At 34.7% G+C, this 22,670-nt stretch overlaps 1 protein-coding gene across 8 annotated transcripts in view; it reads left to right on the top strand.

Annotated features, from left to right (window-relative positions):
- Positions 1-22,670, top strand: part of FAF1 (Fas associated factor 1) — a 494,094-nt gene that overhangs the window by 242,245 nt on the left and 229,179 nt on the right. For all 8 annotated transcript variants that reach the window (XM_073789929.1, XM_019937835.3, XM_073789930.1 and 5 more), the window contains one exon: positions 17,881-17,995. In XM_073789929.1, the coding sequence (XP_073646030.1) occupies positions 17,881-17,995 (115 nt within the window). The remainder of the gene's footprint in view (positions 1-17,880; positions 17,996-22,670) is intronic.

Consider the following 22,670-nt stretch of genomic DNA (forward strand, 5'->3'; position numbering starts at 1 on the left):
AAGTTGGTGTTCCCCAGAATTCTGTTTTCAGCAGTCCCTCTTACTGTACATTCTCCCTGATGTCTCCTCTCAATACTTCAATTTCCAAAAACATATATAGATGACAAGTCTCTATTTATAAACACCTGTTTCCTACTTGCCAGTGGAGCTTTTCACTGGTGTGTGTCCCATATGTAATTCAGTCACATGTCTAGAACTGAGACAATCCAGAAAAATATGTACTACTTACTGCCTATATTTTTTGTCTCAAATGTACAATGCTACAAAATGTTGCAGTGTATTCCAAGTAGGATGATAATTATTTAAAAGGTCATCAGTTTGGTTTATAAGTAATTAATGAATTTATTAAGATTATTTTTGGTAGGAAGATGAGAATAAGAACCAGGTTGTAGTAGATTTTAATGGATAAGTGAGAAATGAGGGATTAGAGTTACTGTTATTTTCAGAAAATTCAACTCTGAAGGGAGAGAGAAGTTGAGGGAGGAGTAGGGTCAAGAGACTGAAGAATTATTAGAATTATGAGGAGGAAGAGACAGCAAATAGGAAAAATTTGAAAAAGTGAAACCAAAAAGGGTATGGGAGTGTCTAAACTTAAGCTGCAATGATAAAATACCATAGACTGGGTGACAAACAATAGACATTTATTTCTCACAGTTCTTGAGGCTGAAAGGCCCAATCAGGGTTCCTGTGAGATTTAGTTTCTAGTGAGAGCTCTCTTCCTGGCTTGCAGACAGCTGCCTTCTTACTGTGTCCTCATATGGGGGGATGGGGGTAGGGGGGAAGGAGGGAGGGAAAGGAAGTAGGGGAAGGGAAGTAGAGGAGGCAGGGAGCAAGTACTGGAGTCCTCTTGTCTCTCTTCCTCTTCTTATAAAGACACCAATCCTATTGGATTAGGGCCCCACCCTTATGACTTCATTTAATCTTAATTACTTCCTAAAGACTGTTTACAGATACAGCCATATTGGGGGTTAGGGCTTCAATATAAGATTTCTAGGGTTGGGGCATGCAGTTCAGTCTATAGCAGGGAGGCAGGGTAGAGTCCAGGGGTTAAGTGTTGAAGTTACCTGGCAGGTTTAGAGATAGTAGAAAAGGCAGAAGAATAGAAGATTGGAGCAAGTGAAGAACATTTCTGGATTCTGGATTTCAGTGCTGTTAAGTAATAGTTGTTGAAAAGTTTAAATTATAGATAATACTGCAGTAGAAGATAGGTAATAGTTACAAGAATAAGGATATGAAGTTAAAGTATTTGGTAAGTGATAGTGACACAACGGTTATCATTTATGAAGACAGGCTTTTTGCCATGCCCTTTATGTATATATTATCTGATTAAATCCTCACAATAAATCATAGATAGGTGTTCTTTGTCACATTTTGCAGATGGGTAAACTGAATTAGAGGTAGTGGTTAGGTGATGGCAGAGAGAGGGTAGTTATTGAGAGCTTGTTTAGGTTCTTGTTTGAAGAAAGCTACAGCTACTGATTAAATCAGTCTGTATTAGAAAAGTATAAACCTAGGTATAAATGTTATAACTTAAGGGGATAAACACTAAAGAAAAATAACCTGCATGCTTCTAGAAGAAAAAAGAATAGTCAGCTATATGTTGTTTATCAGAGAAATATCTCTTAAAGAAATGACACAGAAAAGAGAAGATAAAGGGTATAAGAAATGATATTTAAGCCAAATATTAATTTTTATAATGTAGTGTGGCAATATTAATATCACATAAAATTGAATTTAAGGCAAATAATATTGAGGGACAGTTTACTAAGAAGATATGACAATTGTAAACTTGTGTGCACAAATCAGCAAAAATTGACAAAATTACAAGGGGAAATAGTTCAACCACAATTATATACAAATGTCTTATGGAAACTAATGAATTAAGCAATAAGTCTTTGTAGGCTATTTATTATTTGAATAACCAAATTAAGCACATATAGAATACTTATGAAAATTGACCACGTATTAGAACACAAAGCCAGTATCAAAGAATCACTATCATGCTGACCCATTCTCTGGCCATTATGCAATAAAATTAGAAGTGAAGTAATAATAAAAAGGTATCTCTGAGATTCTCCATACATTTGGATACTACAAATAATTTACTTCACAATAATTTATGGGTAAAAATGAGATCATGATAGCAACCACTAGCTGTTCAGAGGTGAACATAAATAAGAGTGCTATATATTAAAACTTTGAATGTAGCAAAAGTGGTACTTAGAGGGAAATTTGTAATATTAAGTCCACTAATTAGAAGATAAGAAAGATAGAAAACAATTGTATGTTCAACTTAAGAAAATAGAGAAATAACAATAGAGTAAGTCTGAAGAAAATAGAAGGAAAGAAAGATTTAAAAGCAGTAATTAATGATAGAAGTAATCAACAAGTCATAACTGCTTGAAAAACCAAGCCAAGAAAAAGCGAGGGTAAGCACAAAAATATTAGGTGTGAAAAAGGGGACTTAACTACAGATTCAGAAGAGATTATTTGATTAATAAAATAATTATTAAATAAGTTAATACAAAACAAATAAGAAATTAATAAATTAAATTGTTTTAAAACAAAAATGTGTGTGAATAGTAATAAAATAAGCGTATCTTCATGGCTTATTAAAATCTGAAATTTAGTTGAAATGGAAAATTTTGCATAAACTATCAAGTACTAAAATGAATACAAGAAATAGGTAACCTGAAAAAATGATAGCCATCAAAGAAATTGAATTTATAGTCAAAAATTTCACATGCCACTTCTTCACCCTCCCCCACCCCAGAGGATTTCCATAAAGAAATTTTACACAAACTCTTCCCAGTGAGACTGCTACCTATCTTATTTTATAATGTTCATGTAGGGCTTCCCTGGTGGCACAGTGGTTGAGAATCTGCCTGCTAATGTTGGGGACACGGGTTTGAGCCCTGGTCTGGGAAGATCCCACATGCCGCGGAGCATCTAGGCCCGTGAGCCACAACTACTGAGCCTGCACGTCTGGAGCCTATGCTCCGCAACAAGAGAGGCCGTGATAGTGAGAGGCCCGCACGCCACAATGAAGAGTGGCCCCCGCTTGCCACAACTAGAGAAAGCCCTCGCACAGAAACGAAGACCCAACGCAGCCAAAAATAAATAAATTAATAAATTAAAAAAAAAAGTTAATGTTCATGTAATCTTGTTACCAAAATTAGAAAAAGATAATGTAAGAAAAAATTGTGTGTAAATCTCACTTATAACCATAGATAATAAAAATGAGTAGGTAAACTTTTCTTTGCCTTCTCTCAGCCTTACCATTTAATGACCTCTTCTTTCCCCTGTCCTTATTCCACTACTTCAAATGGCACCTCTCCCAGCATTCAAATGGTCTAAGATGTAAATGAACCAAAAACCATAACTTGATTATGTCTCTCCCCTGCTCAAACCCCTCCATTTGCGTTTTTGCACTTAGAATAAAATCCAGGTTCCTTACTAAGGTATATAAAGGACTTATATAATCTTGTTCCTGACTCTCTCTCTAACTTCATCTTTTATCGTTCTCATCTCTGGCTTGTATCTTGCCAGCCACACTGGCCTCCCTGCTCTTCTTCTAAGTGTGCTTCAACTTCAGGACATTTGCACTTTGCTATTCCCCTGCCTGAAACGATCTACCACTTATCAACTTGGCTTACTCCTTTACTTTATTCAGGCCTCTACTCAAATGTTACATCCTCAGATAGGCTTTCCTTGATTCCCCTGGCTAAAAAAGCCCCTCTGTTATACATTCTCCCTTTATCTTACATTATGACAACAATGCATTATATTAGTAATATTAGTAATATATTCATATTTGTTGTCTGTGTCCCTCATCACAATGTAAAGCTGTAAGAAATCAGCAGCTTTCTTTTTTGTTCACTGTTGTATCCTCAACAGCTAAAAGAGGGCCTGAAATATAGTAGGTACTTAGAACTATTTGTGGAATGAATACTGTGAAGTGCTACATGCCTAAGGATGTTTGCCTCCTAAGAGAGACCAAAGGTAAGAAGTAAAGTTCTAATGGAGGGCTATCAAGCATCATGCAGAACAGATATAAGATACTTGGGGAGCCGAAGATCTTACAAGTGTCCCATAAATGTAATGAACTAGGCAATCTCCACTTCTTGACCTGAGTTTAGCCTTTTTGTCCAGTGTTCCTTTTCATTTTTCTCATCAAAGTATGGAGTAATGGAAGGAGCTCTGGCTTTATAGTGAGACACTGTTTATCCTATAACTGTCCTACACTGGTTTTGTGGCCTCAGGCAACATCTTTCTTCTCTGAGTCTTAGTTTCCCTAGTATTATTTCTTATATGGCTGTCCTCTCTCCAACCAGATCCCAAGCTGTAAAGAGCAAGAGCATTCTTGCTGAGCATCTCCCTCAGTTCACGAGAGTGCCATCTATATAGAGGCCCTTAATAAACATTTGTTGTAATGAATATGAAACGTTTCATGACAAATTGAGGGATTTAATTTTTTATCCATGCATGTGTAGTCTCTCCATTGGCTGTTTTGCTATTTGTCAAACTCATCATAAAGTGTTTTTCAGATAAATGGAGAGTCCATCTCATTTATTCATGCAGGATGTCAGTTATTCACTCATTTACTAGATATAGATTGAGCACCGTCTTAAAATGTGTTAGGTCCTTGTTCTAGGTGTTAGGGATACAATGAGAAACGAGACAACAAGGTACCTGCTTTCATGGAGTTTACAATATAATATGTGTAGACATGGTAGGGTGGAGGGACAGGCAACAAACTACAAATAAACCAGAAAAATTATCAGATGATAACAAGTGCTTTGCAGAAAACTGAAATAGAATGATACGATAAGAAGTAATTGGGTGACTACTGTAAGTTGTAAGGTCAGGAAAGTGGTACTGTTTCAACTGAGACATGAATGATTGAGGAACCATTAACGTGAAGAGCAGAATGAATAGTATTCTAGGCAAGGGAAATAACTAGTGCCAAAGCCCTCAGGCCATGTATAAATATAAATGGAGAAGGTTTAGTATTTCTGGATTTGGTATTACTAATGATCACCTTGCTAGAAAAGGACTGAATGGGTGTCTTGGTAATAAGACAGTCTTTTCAACTTGCTTTGGTCTTATTCTAATAAGTGCTAAAAATGTCCAGCTCCATTTTAATTATATAGATTGTCTTCATTTTTATGGCAGGGTGACAGAAAATAAGGTATCCCTTATGTGTAACTGTCCCTTTTACAAGTAGTAATTGAGTCTTGCTTTTGAACTTTGACCTTTTTATACTGGGAGGATGGTTCCCATTAATATTTTGTTGAGTTCTATGAGGGTAATGTTGAGCTCTGGTCATGCAGTCTAGCATATGGTCCTCTTGTATGGCTTCTGAGTTGTGAAGTTGCTTTTAATTCTGACTTTGAATTAGTTGCTATTTGTGCAAGCATTAGTAAATTCAGTAAATTCAATTAGTAAATTCAATTAGTAAATTCTAACTGGGACTCCTGTGATAGTTAAGTAAACCACTGGTGTTACAATATATGGCCTTTTTTTGTCCTTGGAAAACCGTTGGTGGGAAAGCAGGTGAGAGTAGCCTTGAGTTAGGTGAGAGTAGGGTATTATATTTTCTGATGTATACTGTGGAAGGAAATTGAGGAGTAGTGAGTCAAGATATCTGAGTCCTAGCCCCATCTGCGTTCTAGCCCCAGCTCTCCTACAGAATCACTGTTTAACTTAGGGCAGGTCACTCCTCTCTGCTCCGGGCCTCAGATGTTACCAGAAAATAAAGAGGCTCCATGACTGGAAAAAGAAACTGCTTTAGTAGCCAGACAAGCACCAAATGGATCATGTGGCTTAGACTTGAGTCCTAAGTGAGGTCTTTTACCTTTCACTCCAGATCTAAATCTTAGGACCCACATGCTCAAGTGACCTATAAAAAGAGTTATGACTGGGTCTTCAGAGCCTTAAGGACTGATGCAATAGACCTGCCTCACCAACCTGGTCACAGCAGGAAACATAGCTTAGAGAGCTCATGGCAAACCTTATCCAGGGGTGTTTACCACAGAGGATAAAAAGTGGAAAGGAATTTAGTGCACTAGGGCATAGGAAATGGAAGAGGAAGCTGCTGGTCTCATCCCCTGCCTTCTGTGAAACCTAACCTACTACAAGGTGACCTTGTGAATAATTATAATAGTCTCTTCTTTTCTCTGGAGGAGGCAGGTTTAGAATGGGGAGAAAATGCTACAAGTGTTAAAACACTTCCTTTGTGAGGAGAAGCAGCATGGGCAGAAATAGTGTTCACCCTGTAAGCAGAGGCAAAAGCTTGAAGAAAAGCAAATGAAACATTGTTCTCATGATCCTTGAGGTCTCTTCTAACCTTCTACGTCGGATATGCACTTCACTAAATCCATTATGCCTGGTATAATTAAGGGAAAAACTGAACTATTCCTCTTCTATCTCTGCTTCTTATAACTAGCTGTGGTAATAGGTATCCAGCTGTGCTTCTAGCCTCGGTCTTAGCTAAGAGGTGACACCCTCTGGGTGGTATGTGTACTGATACTCATACAAACAGTTTATTTTTTTCTTTTTTGTTTTCTTTTTCCCATCTCTCCCACCCTGTACTGAGGCCATTCAGGATACTTGTTCACCCCCCATTATCCCAACTAAAAAGATAACTGAACAGTATCATGGAACTATTGTGGGGTTCACTTACTACAAGGACATTCTAAGGATGCTTTCAGATAGCTCTCATCCTACTTCTGTTTCCGCAGCACCTCACAATCTCTGCACAGATGTTAATCCTTATAATATTTTTTACTTTTTATTAGCCTATATCCTGCTATTTCAATTTTTGGTGTTCTCCCTTAATGCAAGAGTCATATCCATCAGAGCTCTGACTTAGAAGAAAGCTCTAGAGTATCGTCTTTGGAAGGATTTAAAGCAATCATCTAATCTAGTCCCATTTTATGACTAGGGGAACTGAGGTACAGAAAGGGGAAACTTTACGTATGCAAGTAAATGTTCTGAAAGGATTGGTTAATTTTTTCTTCCAAAATGCTTTACAAAACAACTTCTTTTTTGTTTGTTTTCACAAAGGATATTCATCTGTGAAAATGTTTAACCAGTGTTGTAAGTAGTTGATAACAATTCGCTGTATCATTCTTAAAGTAACTCTTAATTTCTTAAGAATAAATTAATATAATCAGTGTTTCAAGTACATTATGGTGATTACTGTTCAACTTTAATTCTTGTGAGCATTATTATTAGATTTTGTAAAAGTGAAATTAGGAAGTATTGGATTGGTAAGTGTTTCTTAATAAGGGGCTACTTGAAAAGTGGCTTATATTAAGAAGAGGACATTTCCCTATAGTTATGCATTCTGGATGAAAGAAACTTGTCCCCAATTAAAGCATTGGTGGAGATCACAAGACATCTAATTGGATTGATGTAGCAAACCCATTTATATAGTTTACTGCCTATTGATAGGTCAGTGAGTACTGAGATTAGCTTGTTAACATCACACTTCGAAAAAGAACTGCAGGTATTCTCTATGGTTGATTTCATGGACAGTCGGAAACTTGGTCACTAATTCATGAATGAAACAAAAACCATTGTATCTGTAAATTTTTTTTCTTTCTTCGTGGTTTGTCTAGATGAATAGAATTATGTTTTGACAGTTTTGCTATGAACTACTTGATGGATCACAATATATCACTATCACCGCTAATTACCAAATTTTGATTAATTTTATATACTTTGGTTAGTACATTTAGCTGAATCCAGTATATCTCTATATTGATAAACAGTAATTATAGACATAAGGACACCTGAACTTTGAAATCTTCATGAAAATGTTGTTAAGAATTATGTGAAACCGAATGTTTGTTTATCTAGACATATTTAATTGCTAGCAAAGAAAGCAATTAAAAGTAGCTGCAGAGTAAGAGGCCAACCTTTGTTAAACGTGGTTTTAAGATTGTTACAGAACTTGTGGTGATGATAGCATGGTGTCTTGGAGGATGTTAACAACTGTAGCAGAGTGTTAATTAAGAATGATGTAATCTGCAGCTCAGAATTATTAGTATCATATGTTAGTTTAGCTGGACAGGAGCAAAACCTAATTTCAGTTATGATGAGGGCTCAAGTTATATTTGTAGTGGAAAGATTAACATTTTATTTTTGTGCTGTTCCTGAGACAATTTAAAAATCCTGAATGAAATACAGTCAAATGTAAACATCAAGTCCTTAGCTCATTTACATATGTGCCAGATTTTCAAACTGATTGCTGTTTGAACCTAATCTGTCATTGCTGGCTGCATTAGCTACTACAAACATTACATTTACATATTGATTTCTTATTTTGTTTTAGTGTAAATAATCCATAATTATAGTAAATTTGGTCTTTTGTTGACAAGAGCTCATATGACTCTGTAAGTTTAGAATGGAAATTTAAATTGCCATGTGTCATGCTTTTTAATTTAAAAGCTTGATATATCTGAAAGGATAAAAAGATCATTGTAGATAATAAAATATTCCCAAAGAGACAAAGGAGAGAAAATTTTGTAGGGCCTTTTAGAAATATATAAATTGTAAATTATTAATGAAAAATTCAATAGCACATTCTAAGATTATTATTTATATTTTTATAAGAAACAGTCACAATAATTTGAAAAAATTACTTTTTTGGCTTCAATATCAGGTCATATTTAAAAAATAAAATTATTGGAAATGAACCTTCTAAACATGTTATTTTACATTGATATTTGTTTAAAATATCCAGTGCAAGAAAAGAAATAGCATACATACACAGCAGGAATGAAACAGGAGATTTTTTGATCTCTGTATTGATGTTAATATTTTACTCATCTTAACTACATATACAACATTGATTTGAGAAATTTAATTTCACGGACAACAGCCGTATATGTCAGTGGTCATATAGTAGTATTAAGTAGCAATGGCAAAAAATCTATGGTTTCCATTTACGTTGATAAAAAGTGTGTTGTATTTTTGAAGTTAAAAATATGGGACCCATTTAATTGCCAAAATAGTGGTTATCCAATTGTTCAGGTACTTTTTATGGCTTATAATTTTTTTGTGGAGATATAATTTACATATAATAAATGGGTTCTTAAGTATTCCCCAGTTATATGAGTTTTGACAAACACTTATTGTTTTCTACAATGGATTTTAATGAGTGGAATTTTAATTTGGATGTGTATATACCATTTAACAAACAGATAGTCATTTAGTAGAAGCCTGTGCAGAATTGATGGTATCTGTTTACTTGAGTGCTGTGAATTCAGAACTCTTAAAAGCCCTTATGTTAATCAGCTCAGGCTGCTATAACAAAATACCCTAGACTGGGTAGCTTAAACAACAGACATTTATTTCTCACAGTTCTTGAGGCTATAAAGTCCAAGATCAAGATGCTGACAGATTTGGTTCCTGGTGAGAGCCCTTTTCCTGGCTTGCAGATAGATGGCTGCCTTCTCACAGTGTCCTCACTTGACAGAGGGAGAGCCCAAGCTCTGTTCTCTCTTCTTATAAGAAGAGTAATCCCATTATGGGAGTCCCATCCTCATGACTTCATATAAACATAATCATCTTCCAAAGGCCCTACCTCCAAATACCATCACATTGAGTGTTAGGCTTTCAGCATGTGAATTTGAGGGGATTCACAAACATTCAGTCCATAACAGCCCTGAAACCCAAGTCTGAATGTGTTGTTTTTCCTAGTCTAGTTGCTTAATCTTGATGGATTTATACTTTATAACAATGAATGCTTCCCCTAGAACTGTTACTGTTTTCATAGGAAGGCTCTGATTTAGCCTGGCCAAATCTTCTGCCCACTGAAGATTTAAGAGGGAATTCTTGATTCAGGGAATTGCTGAAGAAGAAATCCTTAAAATCGCTGTTATTATCCTTGATACAAGACACCCTGCCTTTTACTGTTCTACCCTATGGGCCTGCTGCTATTTGTCAGGAGGAAGCCATTCCTCTTAATCAGGAATTAATGACAGGTATATAGGTACATGATGATCAAATGATCATTTCACTACCATAATGCAATCTTAAGTTAACCTTGAAAAATCCCTGTGTCATACATATTAAAATATGCATGTGCTTTCTGCGTAAGTGGATCACTAAAGTGCTCTCTCAATGTGAAATAAGCAGTCAAGACAGTAAAGGTTGTTATATATATTTTCTTAATGTTGTTGCTTTCATCAGTACTTGACATATGGAGGCCAATAATTTATGGCTTTTTATGTTCTCAGGTATAAAAAAATGTCTGTAACTTCAAGTTTATTTATTGGAGCCTGTGTTAAAATTTGCTGTACACTGATTTTCCCCATACTGTCCTTCCCCCCGCCAAAAAAAAACTGGATGGCAATATAAAATGTGTTAAACTAAGTCAGTGAATTAAAATGAAGTTGTTACTCACTAGAAGACAGATATTTTACAGATGACTTCTCTGTTCCTGATAAATGCTCATAGTTAAATTGGAATGGGATCCCCTCAGGCATAGGTGGACATTCATTGGCAGAATGAATGTCCAAGACTTGTGGACAGAAAAGAAAGTAGAGAAGGGATGTTCTGCCAAAACTATTTCTAGAATTTTGTTGGTGGCTTAGATATTAATGCTTAGTTATACTACTGAAAATTTTAAGGAGGTAGATTATCTATCTATCTATCTATCTTTTTGTAGTTCCCTCTCACATGCCTCCCACTGTCCCTCCCCCAACTTGAAAATTAAGAAACTGGCTAGGAGAATTATGAGATGAGTATATGTGAAAATGTCTAGCACTTTGCCACTAACTGCTTTTAAATGTTAACATTCACTGTGTTGTGTTTTTTGCAAATAACCACCAGTTCAAAGCTTGGGGACAATGTATATGATTTTCATTACATTTCAAACATTAATTTCAATTTGTATTTGAGGGTACAGCAACGGTAAGTTTTAATGACTGTTGTCTATTTGTGGAAACAACCATCTCGTTGTTGGTAAATACCAATATTCAAACTGAAAGTAAAATCATAAAAGAGAATGAAAAATTAAAAACCGGTAAGGAGAGAATAGATGTTCTATTAAAACCATTTCTTGCATTGAGTTAAAATTCAACTGCTTTTAAAAAATTTCTACATTTGCTTACACCTTTCCTTCTCCCTCTTATTGAAGAGAAAACATGCCATTAAGGGAAACAAAAAACTGTTTTGTATTATTTCTCATCCACCTACTTTGGTAATTACCCTCAGCTATTCTGAAGGTCAAAGTTGAAGGAGCATGAATGACTTTGCATTTTGAAGGTAAAAGAGAGACAGCTTGAAGGTGGATTAACTGTGGCTAACTATCCTAACCAACTATTAGAAGACACTATTGTGGAGAAAATTGCTCCTAGATGCAGCAACTAAGGGCTCAACATATTCTGCTAAGCAGCAGCTAGAATCAATTTCTATAGATAATATTTTAGCAATGAAGTCTTTGAAAATTATGCAAATCACTATAGTAAATTCCTTTATAGCCTTTGCCTCCTCCTTGGTCTAATTTAGGTATTCTTCCTCTGTATTTCCATACCATCTTAGCAAAAGTGGTATTAGAGCTCTTAGCAAAGGTACCATATGTGGGTTGTAGGTTTGCTTGTCTGTGCATTCCTCAATAAACTCAATGAAGGCAGAAATAAGATCTTACTGGGTCCTCTTCCCCAGTATCTGGACGACAAATCATAAGAGTTAGACCTTAGAAGAGTTACTACTACTAATTTTGTGTGTGACATTAAGCAAGTAACTTAACATCAGTTTCCTCATCTGTAACAAGAAAATGATAATAATAAACTTCATAAAGTTGACCCAAAGCCCTTACTTAATGCACTCATTAAAGGCTAGCCATTATTATTAATGGCTAAGTGAATGAATCAGGCTGGAGTCTGAGGTTGCAGATAATAAAAAACATTCTCACAAGGAACATGAATGTGGTATATCAACCCCCAAAAAGATCTGTGTTAAAAACAACGCTGTGAGCTTGGATAACATTAGGCATAATGTACAGTTATGTTCCATGCATCAGAAATGGTTTTACCTGGAGATTATCATACTAAGTGAAATAAGTCAGAGAAAGACAAATATCATATGATATCGCTTATATGTGGAAGCTAAAAAAGAATGATACAAGTGAACTTATTTACAAAACAGAAACAGACTCACAGACTTAAAGAACAAACTTTTGGTTACCAGGAGGGTGAGGGGGGATAGATTGGGAGTTTGGGATTGACATGTACACACCGCTATATTTAAAATAGATAACCAACAAGGAGGACCTACTGTAACAACCTAAATGGGAAAATTTGAAAAAGAATAGATACATGTCTATGTATAACTGAATCACTTTTCTGTACACCTGAAACTAACAGAACATTGCTAATCAATATACTCCAATATAAAATAAAAAATAAATTAAAAAAAAGATCTTACCCTTTATCAACTGCTACAGAGAAATGAAACTAAAATATGAAAAATAACTGCCACAAAACCACCACAGACACTTTAGTTAATGTTTTACTGTCATTGTAAGATTTTATAGTATGGGTACCCCTCAAAAGTATTCTATTTTTAATAATAGACCACCTTAAAACTTACATGTAATAAAAATTCCTACTTGGCTTTGTAAAATTTAATATTCAGAGTTTTATCAGGTAAAGGTTATTTTCTTTTTTCTGAAGAGGAAACAATTTACAGAGTAGTTAAGTGCCTAAAATAAGGGCCTGTATATGGTAGACACAAAATAAATAGTATAGAAAGAATTATTATCGTGGGGGTGGGAGACAAAGGTCAAACAACTAGTAGGGAGTGGAGCAGGAATTCAAATCTGACTCTGTGACTCCCAAGGAGTTTAAAGCCATAAATATTTTTTCTTGCCAAACTTACCCTTCCCCAGGGCTCCTGGGAAATTACAGAACTAGACTAAATTGGTGTTCTTCTAACGTAGTTTGGCAGTCAGTGCTGGTCCTGGCAAACCTTTCTACAAAGTTATTGCACAAGTCTACCAGTCAACATCAAGAAACATATCTAAGGAACTGCATAAAGGAAAGCACTAAAGGTATTAAGCATTTGTATAGATTCATATGTAAAGATAAAGGAGGATCTATCTATGTAATAATCAAGACTTCTGGAATTCTGAGCTCCTTAGCCCAGCATTTGAAGGCCCCATAATGTTGGTCTTTAACATTTTTCAAGTTTCCTCTTTCAGAAACCCTTCTTTACATCCCCTTATACTTCTTCCTCATTGCTTTCTCCACCCTTCCCTGTATTCTCCAATCTCATCTCTGCTCAAACTAGCCTATGTCTGAAATCACCTCTATTATATACTTGTCAAATTACAATCCATTCTTTTTTTTTTAACATCTTTATTGGAGTATAATTGCTTTAACAATGGTGTGTTAGTTTCTGCTTTTTAACAAAGTGAATCAGTTATACATACACGTATGTTCCTATTTCTCTTCCCTCTTGTGTCTCCCTCCCTCCCACCCTCCCTTACTATCCATTCTTCTTCATAGTACTTCAAAGTACTCTTTTTCTTCTCTACAATCCTCACATCTGTTTTAACTCTCAGAATAGTCTGTCTTGAGGTCAGTGATTATATCTTTGATTCCTGTATTATTACAAATAAGAATCAAATAATTATAGAAAGAATGGATGAATTGTGAACTCCTAGTAGGCAGGGTCTTACTCATCTTTGTATCCCTAAAGCAGCCTAGCCATTTGGGAGATAGGGTGCTGAAGAACATAGAATCAAATATAGTTTAAAAACTGGCTTCCATCTTTTTATAGCTGCATAACCTTGGGAAATTACTTAACCTTTCTGAACTACAATTTTGTGAGTAAAATGGCACTTCAAAGGTAGGCTTAAAAAATGAGAATTAGTCATTCTTTATATGGAGTTCCAAATATGCAGAACTATTCCTTAAGTGTTTATAGGATTGCCTTGAATCACCTTTTAGTATGCTAAGTGTCAAGGGAAATACAGGTGAATAATAAAGATACTTACTCTCAAAAGGCTTGTAGTCTTGAATTCAGGACTTGCACACGTGCAACAAAGCAAACCATACAAAACACACTATAAATAAATATTAAATAAGGGATATGATACATGAATTCAGAGAAGAGGCAGTCTATAATAATACTAATGGTAGGACATGAGGTAGTCTGAAAGCTGTGCAGTATTTGGGAGGAGAGCCCTGTTTGCCTAGGTGATTTCATTTGGCTACAAAATCTATATACTATCTGTAGTAGTCCCCCTCTTCATGGGGAATACATTTCAAGACCCCCAGTGGAAGCCTGAAACCACAGAGAGTACCATATTCTACGTATAGTATATTTTTCCCTATACAGGCATACACCCCAGAGATATTGTGGATTCAATTTCAGACCACTGCGATAAAGCAAATATTGTAATAAAGTTAGTCACATGAATTTTTGGTTTCCCAGTGCATGTAAACTTATGTTTGCACTATACTGTAGCCCATTAAGTGTTCAACAGCGTTATGTCTAAAAAAAACAATGTACATACCTTAATTAAAAAATAATGCTGTTGGAAAAATGATGCCAATAGTCTTGCTCAGTGCAGGGTTGCCACAAACCTTCAACTTGTAAAAACCACAGTCTGTGAAACGAAATAAAGCAGAGTGCAATATAATGAGGTATGCCTATACATACATACCTATGATAAAGTTTAATTTATAACTTAGGCACAGTAAAAGATGAACAACAATAACTAATAATAGAAAATTTATAACAACGTACTATAGTAAAAATTATGTGAATGCAGACTTTCTCTCTCTCAAAATATCTTACTGTACAAATATGATGCCTTTTCCGTCTTAATTAAGCACTTATCATGCACTGTAGCCATAACTTTTCCATGTAGCGGTGAGACAGCAAAACTAGCACAGAATTCTTTTTCCTTCACAATTTCATTGGTAGAAGATTCATTCTTACTGTTGATCTTAACCTCAGCGTACAATTTTTTTTTAACTTTCACCTTTTCACTTAAAGGAAGCACTTTATGGCTCCTCTTTGGCATATCCAAATTGCCAGAATCACTACTCTTGTGCTTTGGGGCTATTATTAAGTAAAATAAGGGTTGCTTGAATACAAGCACGATGATAGTCTATCTGATAACCAAGATAACTGCTAAGTGACTAAGGGGCAGGGTATTCTGGACATAGGGATGATTCATGGCCCAGGTAGGATGGATCAGGAGGGCGTGAGATTTCATCACTCTACTCAGAACAGCCTGCAATTTAAAATTTATGAATTGTTTATTTTTGTAATTTTCCATTTAATGTTTTCAGACTTTGGTTAACTGCAGGTAACTGAAATTGCAGAAACGGAAACTGAAGATAAGGGGGGCGGGGTGGGGGGCCAGGTTCCTGTATGTGCTGTCGATTCTCCTGCTCCGAGCTCTCTTACTTGACCCTCAACTCTTATACACAGCTATACATGATATCTCTTTTTGGATCTCTAATAGGCACCTTAAACTCTGATATATACATAACTTCACTCTCAAACTTTCTACCTAACCTGTTCTTAACCCAGTTTTCCTTGTTAAATGCAATTCCATCTCTCCACTTGCTCCGACCACCTTAGAGTTTTGTTTTTCTCTCACATTCCATCAGTAAGTTGTCTGGCTTCTACCTCTAAAATATATCTGAACCTGACAACTCTTCACTCTCTGCCTCTATAGTTAGCGTAAGCCACCATCACTTCTTGCTGGGACTAGCCCTGCCTTGACTCTTTTCGCACTGTAGCCAGAGCAACCAGAATAATGTTGTATAAATGTACATGTAAATCAGATCTTAACCATTTCCCAGTGTAAAACCTTCCAATGGCTTTCCTTTGCAATTACTATAAATACCAAGTCCTTTACCGTGGTCTACAAGGACCTACATGATCAGATTCCTGCTCTCTCTTTCTTATACTAGCCTCAACTTAAATGTCATTTCCTCAGAGATGTCTTCCCCAACTATTATGTTGAAAATAATTTCCTTCCCCCCACCCCTCTGATACCTTTTATAATATTGTTTATTTTCTTCATAGCACTTAGCATTCTCTAAAGTTACTTATTCGTTTACTTGAGTATTGTTTCTTTTACTAGAATATAAGTTTCATGAAAGCAGGGACCATTTTTTTTTTGTCATAACTGTGTCCCTAGCAACTGGAACAGTGTCATAAACATAGGTATGTGCTCAATAAATATATGTTAACTGAGTGAATGAACATGCTGCGTTCTTCCATTTATTATTTCCTAGTCTAAAAAGTGCCACCCATCTCCTTTCCCCAAATAAAACAAAAATTTAGTCCCTTCCAATTAATAAACTCTAAGGTCCTACTTATCCTTTATATTTCAATTTATATTTTTATTCTCCTCTGAAGCTTTCCCTTAACGCTTACCCCCTCTCACTGAGGCAAAGTTAAGCACTTCCTTCTCGGTTTTCATTGTATTTTTTTTGAATTTCTCAGTTGTATCTATCACTTTATACTATGACTGTCTACGTGTCTGTCTACCCTCATTAGATTGTGAAGGTTTTCATGGACAGGAACTGTGTATTATTTGGGTTGGTTTCCTTAGCATCTGGAATAATGCGAGGCATTCAGTTAATGTAGATAAATAAGTGAATCAAAACCAAAATCTTAATTCCCATGGTAGTTTTCCAGAAGGCAGCATTACTGTGTAAAATACAGATATGAGTAAGACTCTTGCCTTCTGAAAATTTACAGTTTATTCATTATTAAATAAATATCTATCTGCAGTGTGCCAGGCATTATGCTTTAAGTGGTAAGGATCAAACACAAAGGTCCCTGCCTGAAGAAACTCTATTTTAGTGGGGTATTATTTCCCTTGACTTTGATCAGTAATATTTCATGCTGTATATAGGTGTTTCCTAGGTATTTTGAATCTGTAATTTACCTGTGAACTCGATGGGTGACACTGGGACACACAGATTAACTGCCTAATTCTAATCTTATGTTGCATTTATATTTATCACATAGTTACATATTGGCAAAGGAGGAGTGATGAAGGCCAGAACCGTATATTTTTTTTGCTTCTAAAGCATAGCATGGAAGAGAGACTAGCACTACACTTGAGACTAGCAATACAGATTGTTCATACATAATGGTGACAGATTTTTATTTTCATTGCCGATGGTGCTTTTTAATATTATAAACAAATAGAACCATGGCCTATTTTTCTTAATTGATGTGGCTAAATTCATTTATTCTTCATGTTTCTGACACATTTCTTACATTTTGGAACTTTGGCACAGAGTTTAATATTGCTCTGAATTCTCCAGTTTCTGAATTCTCGGTATTTCTGACTTGTAAGTGAAAGCACAATTATTTTGAAGGAATTTCGGTATAGCAATTAAAGTTCTGTAGATTTCCATACTTTCTCAATTTTTACTGAAACTGCATTTGTATACCTATATGACACTCATGAGTATAAACAATAGTTTCAAATTTCTGTTCTTCCAGAACTGCTGTTTCATTTGGAATTGAACCAGAGTTTTTGGGTATACATTTTAGTAGCATATTTGGAATTTAATATAATTGACAAATTTGCTTCTCTTGGAGAAAATACATATGCAGACAGCAGCACATGACTTGTCGAAATTCTTATGTATGCAAAGTATTTATAACTGAAGTTTAAAAACACCTTGGTAGAGAAGGAGTTAACAGGTTAACTCCCCTTGGTTGTTCTCAGCTTGCTCTCTTGCCTTTAGGAGCTGAAAAGATGATAACATTGGGCCCGGACATGCCTGTGTGGAGGTTATGGTACTCCTGGGGTTTTTTCAGCTAACCATAAAGCAAGCTAGAACTTGTTCATCTCAGAGTTCCTTGTTTCTCTTTCAGCCCTTTCAGTGCCCTGCAGGAGTCATTAAATCAAAACTTCATGCTGATCATCACCCACCGAGAAGTCCAGCGGGAGTACAACCTGAACTTCTCAGGAAGCAGTACCATTCAAGAGGTGAGTTATGTCTCACAGCTAAGGAATAAAGGTAGCTCATTATAGCTAATGTTGACCCTGTTAAAGAGGGCTTATGTGTTCTGGTTGGAAACTCTCTTTATGTTTCATTATTGGGTTTTTAATTTTAATTAACTTGAGCATCAGTGATTACTATAGATACATTAAATGACTTGACCTAGAAAGATAGATGTTGTAAATGAAAGCTCTTGATAATTCTTAAAATAGTCAACTTTTAAAACCCTGCTTAAAAAAAAACACATTGTTAACATATTTCATAGTTTTATAGTAGTTATTCAGAATATTAATTTGGAGATTATCGACAGCGTGCATTTTTGAACATGCGTATACTTTATTTGAAAGGTTGCTCTCAAACATATTATTTATAGTGTGTATCCTGCCTATTTCCAAAAGGAATTGAGGAGGCTTTTCTTAAGCAGTTGAATTCCAGCCTTGGGCAGTATTCGTGAGATGCTGTAGGGAACCCAGTCATTTAGCTCAGAGTATCTAAGAAGAATCTATGTATAGTGTAAATATTTTCATCAATGTGACCAACCAGGGCCACTGTTTCAAAAAGAACCTCCCCCAAGAGAGAAGAGGTAACTTCTTGTCTGTGGCCCCACCCACCTAAAAGCTAGTAATTTATCTGCTTTGGGGGGGAAAATGTATAAGGCTATGTGACAAGACTTGTGTTTAGAGACAGTGAAATGATGATTATGTCACAATACCCCTTGTAAATTATGAAGACAACAGTCATTGTCCACTCATGTTTTTATAAAGAAAATTAATCTTGTTTAATCTTAGATTATTTCATAAATTTTTTCTTGGACTACATTGCTTCAACTAATTACTAATGTCATATTGAAAGAACAAGTTGTTTTCATCCTAATCATTTTTCGGAAGTATATGAATTATTTCAGTAATGACTGTTAATGGTTTTTCTTTTTTCATGTTTTATCAATAAATTTCAACTTCTGAATTTGGCGTAAATAACTCATTACTTGAAGTTTATTTTCTCTGTTTATCACTTGAATAGTTTGTTGACTAGTAACTAAGATCTTTAAGATTTTTCTTGGTCCCTAATTTGAATCATAGGTTTAAATTATTTGATTTTTTTCAGGATTTTAAATATATTAATTGCCATTTCATTTTTAATCTCTATAATGGATGTTCTGTTCTCTAAATTTAAAATTTTAATTCATTGAAGAATCATTGTCGTTTTTATATTAAAAATAACGTTTAACTCTGGCCCTATCACAGAGTTATTCTGGGAGCCTCATGATTATGAAATTTAAATTATATATTGAATAAAATTAAATAAGGAATTCAGTTTCAAAATAAATAACCCCAGTTTAATCAAGAACAGCAAAGATAATAGGTAAATTTCATTCTGTTGTTGATTTCCTTTTTTAAGTTGAAGAGTAGTATATCGCATGAAGGGTACATATAGACTGCCTTATTTTTTTTTTTTCTGATTGCAATATTTACAGCCAGAATTTTACATTTTTTTGTTTTTTTGCATTTTTGTTTTAACATTTCCAGTTTCTATAGTTTGAGTGTGTTTCAACTTTCTCCCACAAGGGGGCAGAGAGGACTATTAAACTGATAGTCTAAAAATGCCGTTCAGTGTTTTCAAATTAGCTTCTCTTATATTAACAAAAAGGAGCATAATAGCCAAGTTATTGTTTGATTTACAGATAATTGGCATATTGCAGGGAGGAGACTTAATTTCACCCTTTTAAATTAAACAGGGAGATTTAAAAAGACATAAAATATTCATTAATGTTCGGTGATTATAAAGTAGTGGCATATATTTATTTTGCCTTTATTACTGTTTCGATGGGAAAATACTGCAAATATTTCCGAAATCGAGTTGGCCATACTGACAAGTTGAAATGTTTAAGCAGCGTTAATGCAATCTGCTCACACCTGATATCCTATGCAGAATGATTCAAAATGACTACATCAATTATTAAAAGAAATACTTAAAATTCTGTAAATGTGCCATTGTGTGCCACAGTTGGCTGAAACTGTTCTCTGCGTCCTGCTATTTAGATTACCAAATATATTTTAAGCTTCAAGGACTTGAAAACAGTATACCATTTTCTAAATGAAAAGTGTCCTGAAAATATTTTTGCAGACAAATATCCTTATGTATTTCTCAACAAGAGTTTGGTTTCTTCTTTTTCTTTCTTTTTTCCTTTTTTTAATCTTTTAAAAGTTGATTTAAAATAATATTTGAAATGCTAGTTGCCAGGAAAAAAAATATATGCAGTTGTTTCTAATATCTGTTGCTTTTCTGTGGGCAGACAGGTACACAAAAACTCTTTTATTCTGTACAGTTTAGAAATGGAATGTGGATTATACTCTCTAGGCCTAGGATCACACTCTGTAGGCCTAATCCTAAGACTTCTCTCCTTCAACTTGTGGAATATCTGGAATGGGGTTCAAGGAGGACAAGATGCTCTTATGCTACAGCCATGCAACCCACAGTGACACTTAAGTACATGTATTTTTGTTGTTGCATGATTGAAAGTCAGGTTGCAACACAATAAAAATATAGTCTTGAAATGATTTTGTAGTGTTACTTTATAAATGCTAGAATTTTTGCTATTAATTTGGAAGCTTAATGATACCATATATCCTAACTTGTAAATTAATTTTTGTCACCAGTTTCAGAAATCTTTTTTCAGTGTTGTTTGATAGGTTCAACAGTGAATTCCGACCAACATATAAAAGGAAGAAATAAAAAAAAAAAACAACTGATTTTATTTTCCAGTGTAGTTGTATATTATTTTTATTGTAGGTGGGGGAAAAAATACCATTTTCTGGTATTTTTAATTTTTGAAAGCCTTGCATTTCTAAAAGAAATCTCTTGTAATATTTTCCCTCCAGAGGGAAAGTTCTATTAAATGAAATAGGATTGACAAAGGTACTATAATTTCAATTTTTAATTAACAAAATACATTTTTTAAAATACTGACTTAGAAAATAGAACTTAGCTGCAGTTTGAATTTTAAATAACTCTTCAGTGACCATATGTTCATGCAGGTTAGTGGTGATAAACCGATAGTTGTACAAGTGTTTGTTCATTCTGTCTCTGTGATCTCTTGCCTCACAATGCATGACTTATATCCTTTGGGTGCTCTAGACTTTAATTTAAGCTAGTTAGATATTGAGGTTATTTTTTTTAAGCTCTTTACAAATCCTTCCACTTACATTATCCTCCTACTTGTGGAAAAGGCAATGACAGTATAAAAAGGTCAGAATGGAGGGTTGCAAGTAGTCATAAGAATAAAAATCCTTTCCCTTTTTCCATTATGACAAAATAGTTTATAAAAATTATCAAATAATGTAACAATAACTTTGTGACAATCTGTCTTTCTACCTTCTTGGATCCTTAATTACCTAGTTGACACACTTTAAATTAGTGAATTTCCCTGAAAATTTAAACAAGCTTACCTTATTTTAATGAATTTTCTACACTGAGAATTTAGATTTTTAAACAGTTAATTGTACAGATTTCAGTAATTCTGATTTTTAAAGATCTGTGGCTACAAATGCACTTGGGATTGGTTAAATTAGGGGGAAAAAAGATTGATTTGCCTACTTCAGATCCTAAACCCAGGTGTGGAAAAGGAAATAAAGTCCCTGAAATCAAGCCAACTTTTCTTGGAAACTAATTCTTTGTTGTCCATCTTACTATTGCAAAAGCTCCTATTAGACAAAATATCACTTTTCTTTTAGATGTCATACAAACTTAAGGAATACACACATGACCCAGAATAACACTGATAAAAAACCAAAGTATTTTTGGTACGGAATCATGTAGTATTCCTTATCTCTTACATCGACAAGCACTATGAAGAGCTATTGGAATTATTTAAATCCTTTTCTGAGTTTCACTTTACCCTAGAATTCTCACTGTTCTTATTAGTGTTTATTTAGTTCTCAATGGGAATTAAAGGGAAAAATCGACAACTTATAAAGATATATCCTGCATGGAATAGTAAAACATTTCACTACTAATACTAGCAATTGTTAAGTGGGAAGCCACTACTTTTGAATTAGCAACAAGAAGTGAACTAAATAAATCATACCGGTCCTTAAAAATAATGTTGGCTAAATAATTGTGAAATCATGAGACTAATTCTGATTCTGCAAATTTGAAACTCCTGTTGGGTTTTTTGTGTCTATTTTTCACTTGCTACTTACTCAACTTGCTTGACTAATACATATTTCAAACTATTCTCCTTTAATGCTGGACGTTGTTAACGGTACATTTGTAGTCTTTTACAGATTATACTAAAGAGCAATTTTCTAGTAGTGGGTTGACTAAAACTTCTTAACTAACATGCCCTTTCTGTATGTGTTTTACGTATAGTTTGTTTGTTTATTTTTTGGTTTGTTTGTTTTCCAGTATGGAGAGGGTGGGGGCTGCTGGCACAGAACTGAAGAGTAGAGAGATAAGAATGTGCATATGCAATAGGGTAAATTAAATTGTGTGCTTATTTAATTAAAAGTTTACGTGGTTTATTTTTACTGTAAGATGAACGGCATATATAAGCTCAATTAGAATGAACCCATTTTAACTAGCGTGTATCATAGTTTGATTTTTAAAAATTTGAAATCAAAACGACGTCTTAGGAAGAATGAAAGAGAGATAATTTCTTAAGCA

Source organism: Tursiops truncatus, chromosome 1, assembly GCF_011762595.2.
Source record: "Tursiops truncatus isolate mTurTru1 chromosome 1, mTurTru1.mat.Y, whole genome shotgun sequence".
Classification (NCBI taxonomy): Eukaryota; Metazoa; Chordata; class Mammalia; order Artiodactyla; family Delphinidae; genus Tursiops; species Tursiops truncatus.